The 21,202-nt window shown below is 40.5% G+C and overlaps 1 protein-coding gene across 1 annotated transcript in view; it reads right to left on the reverse strand.

The window, feature by feature from the left end:
- Positions 1–21,202, reverse strand: part of LOC123980778 (VPS10 domain-containing receptor SorCS2-like) — a 232,554-nt gene that overhangs the window by 98,936 nt on the left and 112,416 nt on the right. Inside the window, exon 3 of the mRNA XM_046065324.1 lies at positions 3,440–3,604. Within this exon, the coding sequence (XP_045921280.1) occupies positions 3,440–3,604 (165 nt within the window). The remainder of the gene's footprint in view (positions 1–3,439; positions 3,605–21,202) is intronic.

Here is a 21,202-nt window from a genome sequence, read left to right on the forward strand (position 1 = left end):
GTTTGGTTGCGAAGGCAGCACTTCCTGTCAACTTACTGCTCATAAAAAGCCTCTCTCGCTCAGGGTCATCAGATTCAGATGAGTCATCAGTGATCAAACTCATTCACATGGCTAGCTGTGAAAAAGGAAAGCTACGGCTGACCTTGAGAGAAATCTGTCTCTGCCCTCACGAACCTTCTTAATTTGCACGTGCCGCTACGAGGTCTTTAGCAAAATGATGTTTTTGTTCTGTTTGAATTGATTCCTCGTTTCCATCTGCAGCCTGCCCATATGGAACAGATTAAAACCTAATTGAATTCCTTGTTTAATTACTTGTAAATTATTAAAGTTGAGCTGGCTCAAACATGTGAACTATTGGAGCCACCTCTATGTCTCCATTGCAATTTCTACTGTACAGTACACTTTTCAATTAGGAGGTGCATGTATTTGTGTGAATGTTTGAGAGTGCACACATGCTGGTGTAAGTTGTAAAATGCTGATTAATTGGTTATTTGATTTGATATGAAATACTGGATCCAAATGTTTTTTTATGATTTTCGTGGCGTTTCATCTCTATTTGATGTCTATGTTAGGCAACAAAGGTCTCCGGTGGGATTTTGTGATTGTGAGTGATTATCTGAGTTTTTAACTCTTAGTTTCTTTTGTCATAGACACTTCATTCATCATTTTGTTGGTTTTCTGTTCTTTTTCAAGTTATGTTGTGTAATTATCTCTAAAATACCAACAGAATAAGCTAGAAAAAAGTAATGTAAAATAACAAACCTCTTAGAAATACATACGTAACTACATAAGTGAATGCATTATAATGAAAAGCTACAAAATAGAAATAATAGAAAATAAGAAGAAACAATTACATAAATAAATAAAAACAAGTGAATAAAATGAACTAAAGTAAAACTTTTCACCATATTTAAGATGATGTTTTCTTGTTATATGAAATAAATGAATAGTGGGAGTTCAGCTTTGAAAAGATTTAATATATAGATAAAAGGGTTTAAATAATTATTATTCCTTATCCCATTAAGAATAATTTTTTCAGTTAATCACTAATCAAGCCGAGGTGATGTATATAAATTCTCTCTGGAACAGAATAAACCAGATCTTTCCTGTAAATGACAATCTATGCATGTTGTTTAACAAGACGAACATATGATTGTTGTAATAAAATACTTTTCTCATTATAATGACAAAAACATCCATTCTTCACTTGTTTAATGTGTGTATGAGCCTCTGTTTGCAGTATGTTCTTCCAATTGAAAACACTATCTTGGTTAAACAAGACAGCATATCATGTTCAAACAGCAGTATATCACTGCCACCTCTACTGTGACACCTTTTTGTGATTAAATAAACCAGACTGTGCTGGAGATAATTAGTTGCTTCTGCTTCACAACGCTGGTCTTGTTGACGTTCGCATCTCTTAAATAAAGATGACATTTCCTATAATCTGTGTTGCTGACCCTGCCTCCCTGCTATATTTGGCTTTCTGAAAAAGAAATACTATTGGAAGTGATTAGTCCATCACTTGCCAGTGGAAGAAATTTGTGAAACCTGTGTTCCTTAAAGCATTTGATTGCCAATATTTTTGGCTTGTGTTCCCTTAAAATGCATCAATGTCAACTTGTGGGCTGTCATCCATAGTTTAGCATGTCTTGACATGAGCTGTAAGCAGTTCAACCAAAGTGTGATTTTTCTCAGATTCTCAGGTTTGAGGCCTGCGAAGGTGAAAGAATCAAGGATTTCACAAGAAGAGCAGAAAAACTATTTTAATATAACAGCCCTAAGACTTAGCATTGGACCCCTTTGCAGGGACTTCACCTCCAGGTTGAAAAACACTGCAGTACAAAAATCAAATGCAGTGTAAAGGCTGGCAGATCGTCATATTTGCTGTGATTTAATGTCTTCTGCAGTGCTGCAGGCACGACTGTCTCCCAACCCAACCATCTTAATCCCTCCTGCAGGGCTGGACAATAAAACAATAATTGTTGCAATATAATTTTTTTCAATAACAATATAACAAATGTTCAATGAATAGTCAACAAATGTTTGATTTTATGCACTTGAATCATACACAAATTAGGACTTAATATTTTTTATTAAGTTGTTTATTTTGTGAAAAAAAAAATGAGGTTTTTTACTCATGCATATTTGTTAACAAAGATTTTATCAAAATGGTTTTGAATTGTTCTACCTCAGATTTGTGTAGTGATCCACTGTTTGGCCTCAAGTGTTGACCATAAAGAAGAGTTTAAACCACAATTAACCATCAGGTTTCTTCAACTTTCACTCAGGAGCCAAAATCAGCCTTTAAACTCGAAAGAAATAACGATTTGATACTTATCGTGATAATTATCGTTATCGAAAGATATGAAACTTTTTATTGAGAGACATAAGTAATCCATCCAACTGCAGCATCTCAGTCCGTACTGACACGTTAGCAGTAAATGAGTAGTAGAGAGGGCTGGGTGGAAAACAGAGTGCATGACATGGAGAGCCATTTAGCACAACTATTATCAATACATTAAGCAGCACCCGAGAATCATCCCTGACAGTCTAATTGTTAGTGTTAATTAGCCTACTTTAACACCTACATTAACACTGACCACTTTCTTCGATGGGATTTCAAAAGACCACAGCGAGGCATTCACTTAGAATCTTGAAATGAAAATAATTACCAACTGCCTCCACTCGTCTGTTAGAAAAACCACTAAGTGCTCTGATGCACTGAGTAGTATCCTTAGTCAGCTTTGACAATGCACTTGACACAGCGAATGTATTTCTTTATGATTTTACTTTATAATAGGTGTTTCATGATGTGAAACAGCTTCAAAGCACTGCAGCTTCCACCACTAGGTATAATTTCAAGCTTGACATCAGCCAGGTTTTAACTTGTTAACAAGCGAACAGTTTGTCTGAATGTCTGACTGCTCGTGTTTCTTTTTTCCAAAACTATGAAAATTAGCTTCAAATTTCATCCTTTAAGGGTATCTGAATTATTAACCAAAATGATATTGGTGGAATCAAGGTAGAAAAAAGTGCATACAAATGGACGTACAGTGTGTATTTGTTGAATCAAAGTGCAGACATTTTTCTCTTTTCAGCCAAAAGATTTCAAAGAGCTTCCGACAGACAGCCAAGAGAGACTCCGACATGTTTTCAATATGAAAGTAATATCAAAGTGTGTGTGTGTGTGTGTGTGTGTGTGTGTGGATCTGGCCACTGTGCTGTTTATTTCCCTTGCATAAGAAGATTTGCCCCACAGCTCTTTTGTTGAATGGTGAATCACGCATCACGTTTTCTCTGAGGTTCGTGTTCTGCTGGTTCATGTGGAAATTGAAATTTAATGCATTGCTGCGCAGACAGCAGAAATGTCTTTTTGTTCACTCTTTGAGCTACAGAATCATTCATTTTCATGTTTCCCCAGCTCTGTGATACCCACCCTGCCCTCCTTGCAGTAGGCCACGAGCTTGTCTTCTTCCTTGGGGTGGAAAATGAGCGTGTCCGGGGTGAAGGAGATGGACTGTCGCTGGAAGGAGGAACCTTCGTCCGTGCTGATAAACAGCATCTTATCCCTTTCATTTATGGATGAACCTACCAGCACGACCTGAAAGAGGGACAGACAGAGAGGTAGGAAGGGAAGAAAACAGAGGTCAGAGGTCAAAGGGCCAAAGGGTAATGTCATGTGACGTATTCATCGCTAAGTCAGCAGTCTGTGGAACATGCAAAGACGCTGTTCTCCTCTTATCAATACTTGTGCATATTAATTCTCCTGCTTGCAACTGATGAATATGAATGTATTCATGGCCACGCACAGTTATTCCAGGCCATTCTCTGGGCCATGAGAACTTTCCATCAACCTTACATGCTGCTTAAACCGCAGCGACACTGTATTGATTATCTGTTCAGAGTTTTATAGCTCATAAAGTGAAGGCATTAAACACAGGGCACACCAGGACCTGCCAACCCACCAATCACAATTATGTCCTGGACACCCAGAAGTAAGGCTACCAATAGGGGTAATCGATAGGAACTAATGCAGCGGTCACATTCTGTAGGAGTCCGGCAGAGGTGGGAAACGGGATTTTTAGGTGTAAATCGCCACCTCAGTGTTGTCTGCGCCTGGTCTTTGCAGAGAGTGCTCGTTGTAGCGTAGTAGCATTTTCAACTGTTCTCTTCAGTCAGCCAAATAATGAAAATCATTTGCTGACAGCTGTGTTCCTTCTAAACATCTGTGCCAAGGTTTTAGATTAATGAATACAATGCATTAAAGAGACGTAAAGTGTAGAAAAGGAAAGGAATGTGCAGAGTGTAATGATGATTTAAATCAAGAGCTATTTATTCTCATTTTGACTCTCGGGCAAAACCTCTTTGACTCCTCAAGGACCCACTGAAACCCCATCATGTCAAACAGACAACACCTGTCCCGTTTTTTTTAATGGTGTCAGGATTTGGTCCGTGTGCCTGTTTGTTTTGTCCGTGTGCCTGCTTGGGTCTGGATTTTGTTGGTAACTGTCTGTGTTGGGGAAGGGGGTGTCTCATGCTTGTTCCCGTTTACTACCCAGTTTTGGGTCTGTGTGTTCTGTCGTGTTTCTCCTGTTTCCTGTTTTAGTTTGGTAATTGTCTGTCTCCTGCTTTGTTTACTGTTGTCTTGATTACCTAATGTGTCATACCTGCTTATGTTCGTGTTGTTTGTCTGTATATATTGTCCGGGTCCCCGCTTCTTGTTGTTGCATCGTCATCATATGTTGAGGGTCTCTGTTTGCATAGTGTTCCTGTAGGGTATTTGGATGATCTACCCGTTTTGGATTTATGTTAGTATTTCAATTTATGGACCTCACCAGCTGTTACATATAGATATCCAGAGTCTTGCGTTGCTTTTTAATGCCCTCAGACCCCCTTTAGTGTTGTTTTTCAGCATGAAGGGCTCTGCAGTCAAGTTACTGACAAAAAATATGCAACGCCCGGTTAAACTTTCAAAATAAAACTACTAGTTAACGTTGTGAAACATCACAATTTGGTTAGGTTTAGGCACCAAAACTACTTGGTTAGGTTTAGGGAAAGATCATGGTTTGGCTTGTCAGTGTTACTTACGTGACTTAACTTACGTAGATCAAGTATGTTACTTCCATAACTTAAATAAAAACAGTCAATGTTGACTTTTTGTTTCAGACCTGGGAGTGAGAACGGGTTGCCGATTGTGACATCCTGGTTGGAGAAAGAGAAGCCATGCATTGTCTTTGTATGCTTAAGGCTGAACTCAGAGGTGAGGCATTGTTTCACTTAGCGGCCTGAAACACACATTTTCTCAGCTTTGAACTGTGTCCAGCAGGAAACAAAATGTTCTGCCAAGTTAAAGCAGTTTTGGTTGTTTAACGTGGATATTTCTCTATTATTCTGTGCCCTTCATATTGGTTTCAACACACTCGAGTGAAAAAGCGATGGCAGTTGTAGGATCTGCATGTGTGGCCATTGTTCATCAAGTCTTATCAAACCACACCTAAACCTGATTAGCTAAGTTTAATAAACCTTAGAATTTTTATTTTCCAAACTTTAAACTTGATTGTTGCTTATTCAGTCATGAATATTTAATGTTCTAGAGCAATACTGTTAAACCAAGATATCAGGGGCTTTAAATATTTTATTAGTTAGTACTTATACTTTACACTATACTATACATTCTGATGGGAAAACCTAACAGAACAACTGAGCATGAATGTTTGACCTTGAAAACCAGGCTGGAATACGAACCGGGGCCCCAGGGATTTAATCAGTCAGTTGTTTTTTTGATAATTGAATTATTAATTTGTTTGGGATTTTATTGAATATATATCTGGCTACATCATGCTTAACATTCCCCACATGCAGGATGTACCTTCAGTTCTAATTTCTCTGAGATTTCCAAATACATTTCTGGAAAAGAAATTATGAAAACTTCAAACTCTCTCACAGAAACTTGCCACACATTGAACTGGGTTGTTGCAGAGTCATTTTGTTATTACATCAGATAAATAAATAAATTTGTATGCAGTGGGACACACAAGCTAGTAAGTAACCACGCACACACATCCTATTCCGTATTCTCATCATGACTGCTGTTAGGCAGCGAAGAAAGCATGCCCCACTTCTTGCTGGAGAGCTTTGTGTGTGTTTGTGTGTAACTCGTGCTTGTTCTGAACACACTTCCCTGAGCAGCACGCTCAATTAAAGGCCCAGCGCTGGCTTGGCTGCCATTGGAAGGCCTAGAAGGACGAGCAGTGGAGTGTTAAGTAAGAATAGCGGGAGAGAAGAGGCACAGAGGAGTGTGTTATTTCTTTTTAAATAAAATTCTTCCTTTCTTTTTATTTGTGAATGGTGACTGAGCATGTCTGCATTTGCACCTGGGAGCTGCCCACAGTGCTTGCTGTTGACATCTGAGCACATCCTCTAGAAAGTTCATGGTTCAGTGCCTTGTTCAAGGACACCTTGAAAGTATTAGCTTGGAGACGGCAGAGTTTCCAGTGGATTTAGGGATTTAACAAACACTTCTTCAGTCACAATCCTCTATTTCTACCCTCGAAACTGCAGCTGGTCATAACTCAGTAATTTGAAGAATTAGGAAATCCCTGCTGCTAGGCATTAAAGTATTTACATTGACATGTCAGAATAACAAAATCTTAGGCTTCTCCTCTTTAAACCATTGACAGATTCCTTATTTTAATGTGTGCCTCATGGGGCAGGACCATCAATCAGGTCAGCCCGCCTCTGCCAATATGTCTCTATTTAAAGGACATCTCTCAGTTTAACCTAGTTTAGCTCTGACAGCTGGACATCCTCAGGACACACACGCACAGTCCACCCACACACACATCACAAAACACTGACAGTATCTTGTCTCTACAGGGAGACAAGAAACACCTAGACAAAAAAAACAAAAAACGTTTGGGTTATTTGGCATGAATGTATGTGTAAACTGTATGTGTTCAAGCTTTAAACTTTATGGATATTAAAATGTTATTTCGAAAAGTAAATCAATTTATGTAGAATTATATTACTGACCCATATCAGCCTGAAATAGCCGTACTCGTGAATGTTATGCTGAATTAGCCAGTTACCATTACCATGCTCATTTGAACACGATGTCTTGAAAACTATCTTGACAGTTTTAAAGGGACACTCCACTGATTTTACATTTGATGCACCATTTAAGACAGTCTTAGATAGTTTATGGTTCAACATTTGCCAAACCAACACACAATTTTCTAAGGTATACGTTATCACCGTGCTGAAAACCCCAAACCTCAGATGAAGGGATTGCCACTTTTTACAGTGTCTGTACCGATGGAAGCTGTTTGCATGCATGTGATGTAAAATAATAATAATAATAATAACTTTATTTGTAGAGCACTTAGCAGAGCAGAGAACAAAGTGCTTTCACAGAAGATAAAAACATTAAAATCATAACAGTTAAAAAAGACAACAATCAAAAACAACATAACATGCACAAATTAAAGTGAAATTAAAACAATAGGAGGGCTAGCCTATCAGATAAAATCAGACAATGCTTTCTGGCAAGACTTAAAAGAAGACACTGACTCCGAAATCCTGACGTCATCAGGCAGGTCATTCCAGAGCCTCGGGGCCCTGACCTCTAGTTTTCAGCCCGGACTCAGGGATATTGGTTTATCTTCCACTGAACAGACCGAGGTTTGGAACAGTTTGACCAGGTGAATCCATTATTAATCATGGCCAACGAAATCATTCAAACATTCTGCTGAAAGGAATGGAAAGGTACGTAGCAGAAATGCACTGACTCAGTCTCCTGACGCAGTAACGTGACTTGCCAACAAGTGGCACTCTTGTCAAACTGTAGGCATGCCTTCAAATCTTCATACTGAAGATGAAACGGAGCTTGTCTCGCCAACTTACAGATAGGACTGGGAACTGTTTGCGGAAGCTACAAAAAAAGAGGATTGGGGGAGGGCAGACCTACACCACAATTCCTCTCCTGTGGCACAACTTGTGATCCTCCACAATCAAACGACTTTGATACATTCTTCCTCCATAACGATTTCCTCTGAGTAATAACTCAAGCTTGGGAGGCACAGTGCCGCTATTGTGTGCAGCAGATAAAAGCAGACTTTAACTTCCTGTGTCTTCCTGCTCTGGAGACGGTAGGGGTATGACACAATGAGAGGACTTACAAAAACCAAACTCGGCTCTTTTTAATCTGTAAAGGGTTTTGCAGAGCAGATCTTTCCATCGCAGTCAGTCTGACAGAGGGAGCTGGTCGCTAAAGATGCAAAAGTCCTGCTGTGTTGACACACATCAGAGGGTATCAGCCTTATAATCTCTTATAAAACAACACAATCTACTTTGCAGCTTAGAATAGCTCATGGAGAAGTGCTGGCGTGCAGCTGCAGGATGAACAGGATGAAGGTCTATGAATGCTTCTGTATATTACCTCTGCATCGTGTGGCATGGCTTTGAGCAGGTGAAGGGTTTTAATGCACAGATGAAAGCTCTCCAGGTCCTGAGAATGGAGAAAGCTTGTACATGTATGTGACACACACGCGCACAATGTAGCAGTACGTCAACCACACCGGGAAGAGTATACAATATCAACATTCATGTGCACATAAGGACGGGTATATAAGGTGTGTATTATAGCATCATACTTCTGGTTTTAAGAAGTTCTCATCCCTGCAGTAATAAGTTAGTTACACTGTAAAAGTGTAGAAGCTATGGAAGCTTATGGAAGCAAGGCAACCAGCTGCAAAGTGGTTTTGAGTTTACTCTTGTGTAGCTCTACTGCTTGTTTAATCAAACTTCCATGTTAGGTAAAGGTACCGGTACCTGATATTTCTTTGTTTAGATAACTTGAAAGCGGACAATCTTAGAGACAGTTTATAGAGTGACTTCCTGTGTCATCTTGCCAACTTTTTGGCTCACTTTTGTATTTTACTGATTTTACTGTCTTTTTACTCAGGTTAGCTTGTAGGAGCAGCAGCTCGTAGCTCCTTTAAACTTCACTAAATGTTTATTTTTCATCATTTTTTTTTTTAAGGCACGTGTTACCTATGACAAAAATACAGTCATTGGAAAAAGAAGACCATGACCCACCCGGCCCGATCATCCGGACCAGGCACCACAGCGGGTGCGGTGATCACTCAGAGAGGAAAGAGAGCCGGGATAGGAGCCATGCTGGCCCAGCTTTGACTTAGGACTGCTGCTAAATGTAAGGTCTGGACGAAATGGGACTCATGTTAGCCAAACAAAAATCATCTTTGCAGAGACCTGCTCATCAACATCCCGGATGTTGCGAGCTGTCAGCGCAAGACTCCGGCAAGATGAGAGGAGGTGGACTCTGTGTTTTACAACGAAGATGCTTAGTGCTCAAACGCAGTCAAGATGGACTCTGTTCCCCAAATGTCGGACTTTTTATATGAAGATGAAACCACATTATCATCTTGTTGCTGCAGTTTACATTCACCCCGGACACAAATTCAAAAAATGTAGCCTATAGGGCCTTTGCATATAAATAACTGAATATAGCCTATTGTTTTATTTAATTTAATTTTATTTATTTAACTGTTACCATATTTTAATACACATTTAATTATCTATCAAGTTCTGTGTGTGTAGCATTACATTTTTTTTCCCGTTTTACAACCTAGTGTTATATAAGGACAAATAAACAACCTTGTACCTTGTAGTTGCAAAAGTAATAAAAATAAACACAGACTGAGTTGCTAAGTGGGCCATGATGGACTAATTAAAGTTCAAGTGAAAAGGGGGGTAATGAGGAAAGATACAGCACAGACAGGCCACACCATGTTCAAGGTAATTACCGTACAAACAGCCCATTATTTTTTAATGTACTATTCAGATTTGTTTGCCCATACTGGCTCCTCATGGCCAATTAACAAATGTTCCATGGCCTGGTATCAGGACATGGCCTGCGCCATGGGAACCTTGTTTACAACCTTTCTGATTGTCTGACTGCAATTGTTTCCAGAGCCACTGGACCTCAGAGTAGTGATGTCGGCAGGTTTCCAGATCCATGCAGCTGACATTTTTCACAGTAGACTGTTACTCCAGTAACTTGTTAGACTGCAGTCCCCCTTGTGTTCTCATGTGTTTACACCATCCTTGGGTTTCACGATTCGCCTGTCTCTGTCTCTCTTTCTTTGTCCTTGTGTATGTTGTCTGTTGTCATGGCTTCCCTCCCTGGCTCTGCTGCCTCACACACCTACAATCAGCTCATCACTCCTTCTCCTACACCGCACACCTGCCTGTCATCAGCTCCTCATCCTCCTGCAGTATGTCTTCTCCGGCTTTTTAGAGAACTAACCTTGCTCCTCCACTACCCCCCCAGTCGCCGGATCTCTCTCCTCTCTCCACTAACCCACATCTTAACCTCCTGCTACAATAAGGAATCTCTACCAATTATACACTGATCTGTGTCCTACCTTTGGGTCCTTTCCAGTCTGTAACAATAAACTAAGAAAAAGCACAGAGGTAACGTGAAAATGGTCTACTGGATTGGTCAGTACGGTGTTTTCATAACTGATTGAAAAGATTTATGAAACTACGAAATTAAGGCCCACGTAATAAATCAGAATTAGCCTCCTCATTGACATCTGGGTCTACACACATAAACAACTGCTTTCCACTCAATTACATATGTAAATTACTTGTGTTCGGGTTTCCACTGAGAGAGAGGGCCCCATGTGAGGGCAGCTCATTGAGCCGTGGTCTGTTGGGAATTAAGACCTGGGTTCGCGGAGTAGCTTGGGAGCCCAGGGGACACCGCCTCACAGCATAAGCAGTTTTTGGTGGGAGGATTAGTCGTCATGCCCTGTCTAGGGCAGGGGATCGAACCTTGTTACGTTTTGGTACCAGATGGTGTGTTTGTAGGATAGAGAATAAAAACCAAATCAAGATCTGAAAACCTTTGCTTGGATAGCTCCTAATTTAATTCATAGTTTTGCGAGTTTTGCTGTCAGAAGCTCACAACGCAACAATGATTGATAGTTGTTTTGGTCTGAGAAGCACACCTTTCAATTCTGACACACCCGTGTTGGATCTCCCCCAGGTACTCATGTCTCACCTCTTGTCAGATCAAAAGTGAGTTTACTGATCAGTAAAATGTAGTTGTTGCAATCATTGGATAGAGTGTAGGATCCGCTGCAATGGTTTGCATAAGGGCTACAGAGCACTACAACAGAAGAGATAAAAGAAACTCAGAGGGCCCAATTAATGTCCAGCCTGTTTTGCAGGTTTGTGATTAAGGGACCTCTTTGTTGTTTTGGAACAATAACATTTTAATGTTCCCTTAAAACACTCTTTGAATTCGACCTTGAATTGCACTAGCTCTGGAACAAACTACTAAAGTGACCCTGAGTTGAGATTGTTTTGACTGTGGAAGATAATTCCACTTATTTCAAGTGCAGTCTTCCTTTTGTCAACATGTCCAATCAAGTGAGACAAACAAGACAAACAAAATGTCACTGGATTGAGTTAATCCCCAGAAAAGTTGATTCACAATGGAAACAATGGAAATTATTTCCGGTCTCTGTCAGTGTTTCCATTCACGATACAGATTTTAAGGCTAAAGTGAAGCCTGCACAACTTGTGCAGAACTTGTACAGCACCACCGTTACCTCACACTTACAGCTCACTGAAGGCAAGGTGAGAAATAATACATGTTGAAATGGAGAATCAGGGAAGCAAACATGAACGACACGTCGTCCTGTGAGGTGTCAGATACAGGGAGATGAGAGGTCTGAGGGTGTTTACGCCCCCACCTTGGCTACAGCGCAAGTGCATTAGCTGGAGGTGTCCTCGTGCATTATACATATTAGTTGCTGCACTTGTACTACAGTGGAGGTGACTGGCAGACATGCTTGGCTCCAGCAAATCTGACAAATCTCACATCTTGGCTCGAGTTCAGAGAGAAACATGATACACACAAACACATCAATACTGTAAAGGGGGTCAGCTTTCACATATGACCCCAAGCCAAAAGTCAATTAAAAATTGAAAATTTTGCACATGTAGACACACTTATGCAATCACATGTGGAAAAAAACACTGGTTACCAATGTACTCATATTTAGAACCGTTTTATTGTAAATACCTTTTGTAGCTCTAGGATGGGCGTATTTATGTGTTATTTCATGCCAAAGAAGTATGTTTGATCAATTATGCAAGTTGAATTAAGTTTTTCGTTTTAAAACGGAGACCTTTTGCTACGTTTGCACCTCCCATCAAAGACCTAAAACGGAGAAGTTTGAAAACGCTGCTCATTTTCGTTTTTTAAAATCTGGAAAGCGTTTTAGTGCGGACGGGCAAAAACGGAGGACTTCAGAATCGATGATGCAGTCGCTCACATTTGGCTCTCTGAGTGGGTCTTATAAGTCATGCAAAGCAGAAACACGATGCTACTGACAGAGTTCTTGCCTTGGTATTTGTACCGTGCAAATAACACTTATGGCCTACACTTGTACTGTGCGTGTCGCCGTATTTACTTAACTTTACTGTCCCAGTCTGTTTTCCGCCGCCACTGCCAAATCTTCTGTAACTACAGAAGAGACCATCTGCTTCATGTTTACACCAGCACGCGCATGCTAGATGTGAGTTTTCAGTCATTTTAATGTAGACGGAGATCAACTCAGCTAAAACGCTGCTGTGGACGGAGATCATGTTCGTTCTGAAACTGTGTGGATGGGGCCAGAGACGGGGAGTCCGTGGTAATGCTGAGAGTGACAGGAAGGAGAGTCACAGTAAAGAATGGAGTGTGTGTGGTACGTCACTGCCTGTCCCAGATTCCGCCCTGTTATCTGTTAGCTACACCCTCCATCTGAAGCCTCCCAAAGAGATTGTGACTGACAAGGACTAAGACAGACTCTCCTCTCTCTTTGTGTCGTTTTTCCTTCATCCACTGCTCTACAGCAGCTTCTCAAGCCAAGCTCATTTTTAAAATCAGATTGCAAATTGGGTTCTGGTTAACAGTGCTAAATCAAACACAGGTATCCAGAACATCAGATAAATAACAACTAATTAGTCTGCCCGACTAAGACAAATGGTTCTTATATGGCTTGTACGAATGATTTAGGAGAGCTTGCTGCATTCACCAGTTTTCTTGTATTTTGACTACACCTAAAGAGTGGTCCAACCCTCTTAGGAGCTCTGCAATCAGTCCAACCACGTTTTTCACTAAAGAATTGTATATTGCGTTAAGTTGCATAAAACTTTTTGAATTTGAAAATCATATATATGTATATGTTACACTTCATAATTCTGTTGTGTTATAATATCATTTTAAATACAGCCTCATTTAGCCTGACAATATCGTCCATTTACTTTAACTATTGATGCATCTACAATATGAACATCTCAAACTGCAAAACGACTTCCATTATGCACTGAACTGAAGGTTAATAAGTCTTGTATATAATACAAGTCAGCTGAAGTGTTATCTTTCGGATGCCTTAGCGTGTCAGGAACTTGGAAGAGCAGAGACAGATGGTTTAGCTCACCATGGGCTGTGCCTCTGCAAATGTGAAACTTGTTAGAGCAGCAAACTCCACTGCTGACGCTGTTAAAAAGGAAAGACTTTCCTTTATGGATCTCCGACAGCAGGTCTTCAATCTCTGAACTCGTAAAAGTTCTTCTTTTTACTCTCGGATGTAAGTTTCATGAATAAACACTAACCGGCCTGTGAGGCAGGATGTGTAGCCTTAAATGGTATTATTGGGACATTAATTATGCAATTTAGTTTTCTTGTGAGCACGCGCTCAAATACACAAAGCATTCATGTTTGTGCGCGTCCTTTACAAGACGACTTATCTGAAGTCAGGAGCGTTTCTTAAATCTGACGTGGCACACTCAAACGAGCCCACTGTATGAAAGAAGCAAGTGGTTCCACCTCGCTATAATAATGAAATGTCCGTAGGAACACAGTTAGACAGAGGGGACACCTCTGATCAGTTAGAAAGTAGCCCTTGATTTAAGATATTTTTTGTCAAATATTTCTTTAATTTAATTTAACATTTATAAAATTCAATTATGTGTATGTATTGTACATGTATAATACATAGAGTCCCCATGTATTTATGAGGACTGTATGTACTGTCTTTATCTGTATGTTGCTTTCTGCACATGTGTGTGTTTCTGTGTTGAATGGGCTGTGAAAACAAATCTCCCTCTGGAACAATACAAGCTAAAAGTCTAGCTGCTAAATGATTTAGCAGCTTCCCATCCACACTACTGCGTTTTCGTTTTCAAACGGAGACCTTTTGTTACGTTTGCGCCTCCTGTCCAGACTAAAACGGCGAAAACGAAGACCTAAAACGGAGAAGTTTGGTAACGCTGGTAAAACTCCAGGGAACGTTTTAATGCAGACGGGCAAAAACCGAAGGACTTTAGAAACGATGACGCAGACGCTCACGTTTGGCTCTCTGATTGACTCTCTTCTCTGAAGTCATGCAAAGCAGACACACGGTGCTACTGACAGAGTTTTCGACCGGTATTAATTTTTTTTTTTTTAATATTCGGTACCGTGCAAATAACACTTAATAATAATAGCCTACACTTGTACTGTGCATGTCGCCCTATTTACTTTGTGACAACTCCCAGTTTTTTTCCCGCGCCACAGTCGCTTTTACTGTATTACATTCAGTAACAGTAACAGTCACCCCGTTAATGAGCCATGACACAAAAAAAATCTGGTGTGGTTCTTCGTCTGTAGTACTTTATTCTTTCACCAAATTTTCTGTAAATAAGGAAGAGAGAGACCATCTGCTTCATGTTTACACCAGCACGCGCATGCCCAGTGTACTTGATGTGCCCTAGATGTGCGTTATAAACCCTTTGTAAGTGCTGCCTTATTTGAAAGTGGTACCATAATAGGTAATGCTTCTTTTCCATTTTGACACCGGAACCTTCTCTTTTTCGATACACCGCATCCCCCTATAATGTAACACTTTCTCCTTCACTGTCTCTCCTCTTTCATCTATTTCTCCACATCTTTACATTCTCTCTGCCTGCTTGATGGTCTCTTTGTCTCAGCTGTCTCCCGCCTTTCTCCATCGCTCTCCCTCTCATTGACAGATTTCTCTATCTTCATCGCTCTTCCGATATCTCCTCCTGCCTCCCTCCGAGTCTCTCTCTCTCTCTCTCTGTCTCTCGCTCTCTGTCCCTCTCTAGCTGTCGATGGTAGACGGCGGGTCTAAGCTCTCCATTAGGGGACGGAGACAATGATCAAACCTCGGGAAAGCTCTCTCTCCTTTTTAATTACATTTCTCTGTCAAGTAAAGAAGAGGAGAGAAGAGTGAGAGGGAGGAAGGGAGGAAACTCGGAGCAATTATTCTAGACTTAATTACATAAAGTTAAAAAAAAAAAACTGTACCTCCCTGCCTGAAGCAGTGTGTGTGTGTGAAAGAGAAAGAGCCTCACACCTGAAAGAAATTTTCCTCTGATACTGACGGCTGCCATTCAAGTGTCAACCGCCCACGCACACACAGCACTGTCATACTCTCGCTGGCACTGGGAGCATTCATCTCCATGACAACTCTATTCTGGGACGGGCAAACAATATTATAATGCCATAGTAATAAACAACAAGTGCTATGAATTGAAATTGAGAATCTGCATTAGATTTATTCACAGATGACTGTGTGTGAATGTAGTCTGACCTGTTTCCTTGACACAGAGGGGAAAGGCCTCCTCACGACAGATGGACTAACCTACTGGCAGTCACACAGGGGATAAACTGGCTTGTGTTATTCAATGATAACTTCCTTAATAGATAATTATGCAAAGCTAATTTGATAATTGTGAACATTTTGTTTAGTAGGGCTACATATTGTAATACTGGGCTGGGGTCAAATAGTTTGTTTGGAAGGTTCCTAAGTGAGTGAAGGGCTCATAACTATCTTGATCGCCATGATAAGAGCTGGGCAAGTCCTCTAAATGCAAAGCAAAGGTGTTTCGGTGATTCCTTTCTTTCCTCCTTTAGGACTGGGTACACCGGACCATCCTTTATCAAAGGAAAGGATATAATGTTGTCCCACAGTTCCTTGAGGCAGCAACATTTACTGCAATGCCTCATTGTAGTTTCACTACAGCAGACCCCCATAAAACGGAGAAAAACAGAGCAGCTATGTCCAAAATGTATGGAAATCCTTGCATGATTGGCTGAGCTCAAAATCGATAAATATGGATTTATTCTCTTTCAAATGCATCCAGTTAGGAGTAAAAACAAGCATTTTGAATTTCTAGTTAACAACATTATCATCATAACAAAATACTATGTACTGTATATAAATGCACTGAAAAATTTATTTTCTCTACTTAACAAATGTATTAAAAAAGTTGGCCATGCCAGGAAACTGGCAATTAATAAATAATTATTATTTTTAAAGTCTTAACTTGTGTATTCCTTTTCCTTTCAATATCTGTTTTGTTACTGCCTATGATGGTTGAATGGAGGCTACTCTATATATAACTCTCTATACATCCTTTCTTAGGACGTGGGATTCTGATATGGACTGGAAACCTTTCTTCAGTTCATCAGCACTGATTTTGCTACTGTACTTCAATGTGTTAGGTAAAAAAAAGCCTGGTGTAAGTGCACAATCAGATTATCTTAGCACTGTGATTGACCTCCTTTACATCTTTCCTTGACCTCATGATGTTTTCCATCGAGGTCAAGCAGGAAAAGATAGGACGTAATTCTTTTGACTATGCAACCTCATCATGGTTAGCTCTCTCAAATGAGAGTCTTCTGGACAGACATCGGTTAGACCAGCCTGTACCAGTATGTGGCTGGTGTAGACTATTCTGACTGATTGGGGGCTTCTGCTACACACTAGCAATATTGTTGTCAAGCTTGGGGCACTGAACTTTGAGCGCCGACTATAGAAGACTGTTACAATTGAATAAGAAAGGCTAACCAACCCATCCAACAGCTCAGCCTGGCTACTTCATCTAACTGTCTCCTTTCTTACCGAGCAGAAGGAGCACAAGGACAGGAGCAGACTACAACGGACAGTCAGGACTGCAGAAAAAATCATCTGTGCCAACCTGCCCTCCATTCAGGACTTATACATTTCCAGAGTCAGGAAACGGGCAGGAAACATCACTGCAGATCCATCTGACCCCGGACACAACCTGTTCCAGCTCCTCCCCTCTGGTAGGCGCTACAGAGCACTGTACGCCAAAACCAACAGACTCAGGAACTCAGGTTTCTTCCCACAAGCCATCACTCTGATGAAATGCTGATTTTTGACTCATGGTGTCAGGAACAATTCCTGTGCAATAAACCAGTAACTCTGTCTCTAATCAGCCGCCTGTTTACTGGTTACCACTTATTATTTATTTATTCACCATTCTCCATGTCAGTGCTGTTCATACTGTTATGTTGTCATATTGTAGATACTGTATACCAAATCCACCTACCTCAAGTCATTACTCCTGCACAAAGCACTTATTTATTCCAGCATCCTTTGCACTATGCTTCATCGCACTGTGTGCATGTGTACATGTATGCATGTATAGTAGTGTGTATATTTGTGTTGTCTACATTGAAGTCTGTCTGATTTTATTTTATTTTTATTATTGTGATTTGGTATTTTTGTATGAGTAAGCAGATTGTGAGCAATGTGCAATACAGAGTCACATTCCTCGTATCTGTACACATACCTGGCAATAAAGCTGATTCTGATTCTGAGAAGGCTCATCTTGACAACTGAACTAACCTCGGCTTTTCCACTTAATGCTTCTGTTATTGTTACAGAAATATGCAGCAGTGCATATAAAAAGTTACAACAGCCAACAGTTTTGCCTGCCATGCCACTGTCAGCTCTTTTTGTGGAGCGTTATCCCCAAGGCTGAACCAGTGGAGCTGCTAATGGCTAATATTAAACCTTCTTTAATGCTTTATTTCTCCAAAGAGTGGAATGGATGGTCTAAAAGTCTCTTCTACTGATAACCTACTTACCTAATTATTGATAGCACGAATATACAAACAGGGACAAGCTCCCTTGTGTGAGGTCTTGATTGGCAACTCAACCAATGAAGAGCCCACTCAGCCAGGTTTTATTGGTTTTAGGTTGCTGTCCCCTGCACCCTATCTACTTGTAATTTACTATGGAGGTAGGATCAGGAGGAAGCTTGTGTTGAATTAGTGTGTATTGCATGACAATACAAAATAGATCTTTTTTTTTCATTTCATACTGTATAACTTAATTTGCACTTCGATTGGAAAAGCTCACAAAGTAAAATCTAATACATTTGCTAATTTCAAATATTTAATTATAATGAATTAAACTTGCTGACTCTGAATTAGGTTTTGTGTCTGGCTTGGCGCCTCACATGCACACACTATTTCCCAGCCGCCACTGAGTTACAGTGTTCAAGTAGCAAATCTTCAAGCAGCCTGTACCCAGCAGCCAGATGTTGTGGTATTTTGTTTAGTTTTGTGTGTGCTTCAAACATGCCTGACTGCCTTTTGCCTTCACATTATAGGCAATAATTAAGTCCTAAGTGAAAAAACCCCCTCCTCACCCCTAAAAATAGCTTCTGAATGAAAGTAGTTTCCAGGGAAAAGTGCTCTTTCATGAGAAGAAGCATTGACAACATCGTCTAGGAACATCTAAACCATGCGTTCAGTTCCCCAGCTCCTCCAGCGCGTCTCACGTCTTTTAGCAGGTCAGATTGGCTGTTTACATCCACAGTCTTATTTCAGTTAGCTAATTCACGTGGTATGGATGATTACGTGAAAGCAGAAAATGGACAGGGTTGATACTTGGCATCTGACCTTGTCAGTCATCGCAGGGATACACCAATGTGCAAAAATAACGGAATAACATTGAGCTCACGTAGGCATCATTTAATGTAAATAATGTTGTCATTCATTGTTCAATATATTTACACAAACACATTACCTGCATGTTTTTTCAGTGCAATCACTCCACCTTACTTGACACATCACTAACAATCAAGTATTTCAAAGGTACCGACAGGACGAGAAGACAGATCACCACAGTGTAGTGTACAGTCAGTGCTCAATACAAAACACACAGTTCGACACAGTCCTTATCTCAACAAAAACCTCCTCTTCTGGATCCCAGCAAGTGAACAAAAAATACTAATTTTGAGTTAGACAACAATGAAAAAAAGACAAGTGCCTCTTGCATCTAAGCTTAGGGATTCTCCGACAGCACCGGAGTTACCTTCCTTGGTCCAGCCGGTGCTGTTGGCACACTAACCGGTTGTCACTCAGGACGGACTGGGCCTCTTCCTCTGGTGAGTGTGGTGTGAAACGTGGCCATAGATATTCCCGGAGCTGACTGCTGGCTGTGTGTGTGTGACGCAGGCGTGGGCCAATCATCCCAATACTCTAACCTTACTAAATGTGTATTTCTGCTGTGTGTCTTTCCTGTCTGCCAAAGTGATGGACGGCACGATGATTTTTCCCGCCACTGCCAACAATTTACCCACATTTGGCAGGAGCTAATTTCAGACCCTGAATGTATATCTTAGTGCTGCCTCTACATGTGTGGGAAATTGCACCGGGAGACTCAAATAACTACTGTTTTTCCCCTTACCTGAGTGCAACATGCTGTGCGCTGCATGACTTTTGTGAAAAAGGACTAAGGCAGCCCAAAATGGAACAATTTCCTCAGCCAGTCATTGCAGTTGGTCAAGCAGTTAGAGAGGCACGTAAAAAATAACATGGCTCGCAGTATAACATTTTTATAACAAAAAATTCCAAATGTAATGTAAAAAGATTTTTGTTTATTAAGTTGTCCTTAGCATTCCTTAAATGACACAAAAATGTCCAAAATGTTATATTTAAAGGTTGTTGGATCAGAGCCACTTGTTTGGTTTTGATGTTTGGCCACTTTGTTTCTTTAGTGTTTTCCACTGTGACCTGACTTGCTCCATTGTACATGTTGGAATACTGGTGTCCTGTGACCCTTCTACTACAGACTGGTATAGCTTAGTATCTCCATGCCTTTTCGCATCTAAACTACTAAATAACTTTTTCATTACCGAAAGACAAAACTCTGATTCTTTGTCGTTGCAGAAGTAAGACCTTTTTGCTGCCTCCATTATTTGTGTTTGTGTTACGTCACATGTCTGAAGCCACGCCTGGGCAGGTAATTGGCAGTGGTCAGAAACCTGGATGTAATGCCATGCAACATCCGGGTTTCTCAAAACTGGGATAACAGCTAATCCAGGTTTCGGAAAGCGGGATATGAAAAGCAAAAACAGGACACACCTCATGACTAAAAGAGAAGCTGTAAAAAGGTTTTTCACATGGGGTCCCTTTTGGAGCCAGGCCTGGAGTGGGTGCTTGCAGCCTCTGCTGGCCGTGCTAGAACCTGATGGATGGTGGGTGAAGGCAGTGGGAATCTTTGCTACAGGACTACATAAGCCAACTGAATCCTTACAAAGTGGAAATAAAGTCAACGTTTAAATGCTGTAGACTTGCTGAGTGGGATGAATACCAAGTTCTAGCACAACCAGATGAACAGCATTGCTTGCTGGACACAGTATTTGTGTCTGTCAAATTTTGTATCAACCAACACCCCCAACAGAATTTGTCAGAAAAATATTTGTGTTTGATGCTTTTCAACCATCAAGTAATTCAACAAATCTTTCATTGTTTCCATAAAGGAAAACTCTGGACAGGTTGCCCGTCTGTCACTAGGCTTATCATATAAAAGACATAAAAAGAAAACCACATTCACGCTCAGCGTCAGCCAGGCTTTGGAATTGACCTCCTTCCTGTGAGGCGGCATTGCTAAACCACTGAGTCATTCGAGGATCACTCACTCACGTTTAATCCCAAAGACACTGACAGCAACTCCACAAACTCATCTGCAAAAGTAATACAGCAACAACAAATTATTCCACTCCCCATTTTTTCATTACTGTAATCATTCGGGGACACTGAGATAAGATTGAAAGAGGGCATCTCATTTCCAATGTCTGCTCCAAAATGAAAACTTTAAGGTTCTTTGTGGTTATCTTTGTAGGACATGTGCTATGTTAATCATGGCTAACTCAAGCTGACTTTCCACCAGGTTTAAAATTGCCTCTTCTTCTTTACTGAGAACCCTATGATAACACATAGGGTGTTCAGTTGAAACTATTCACTTAAAATGGCTACGATAAGCTGAAAAGTTTTGTGGCATTTTATCATTTAATG

Source organism: Micropterus dolomieu, linkage group LG12, assembly GCF_021292245.1.
Source record: "Micropterus dolomieu isolate WLL.071019.BEF.003 ecotype Adirondacks linkage group LG12, ASM2129224v1, whole genome shotgun sequence".
Lineage (NCBI taxonomy): Eukaryota > Metazoa > Chordata > Actinopteri > Centrarchiformes > Centrarchidae > Micropterus > Micropterus dolomieu.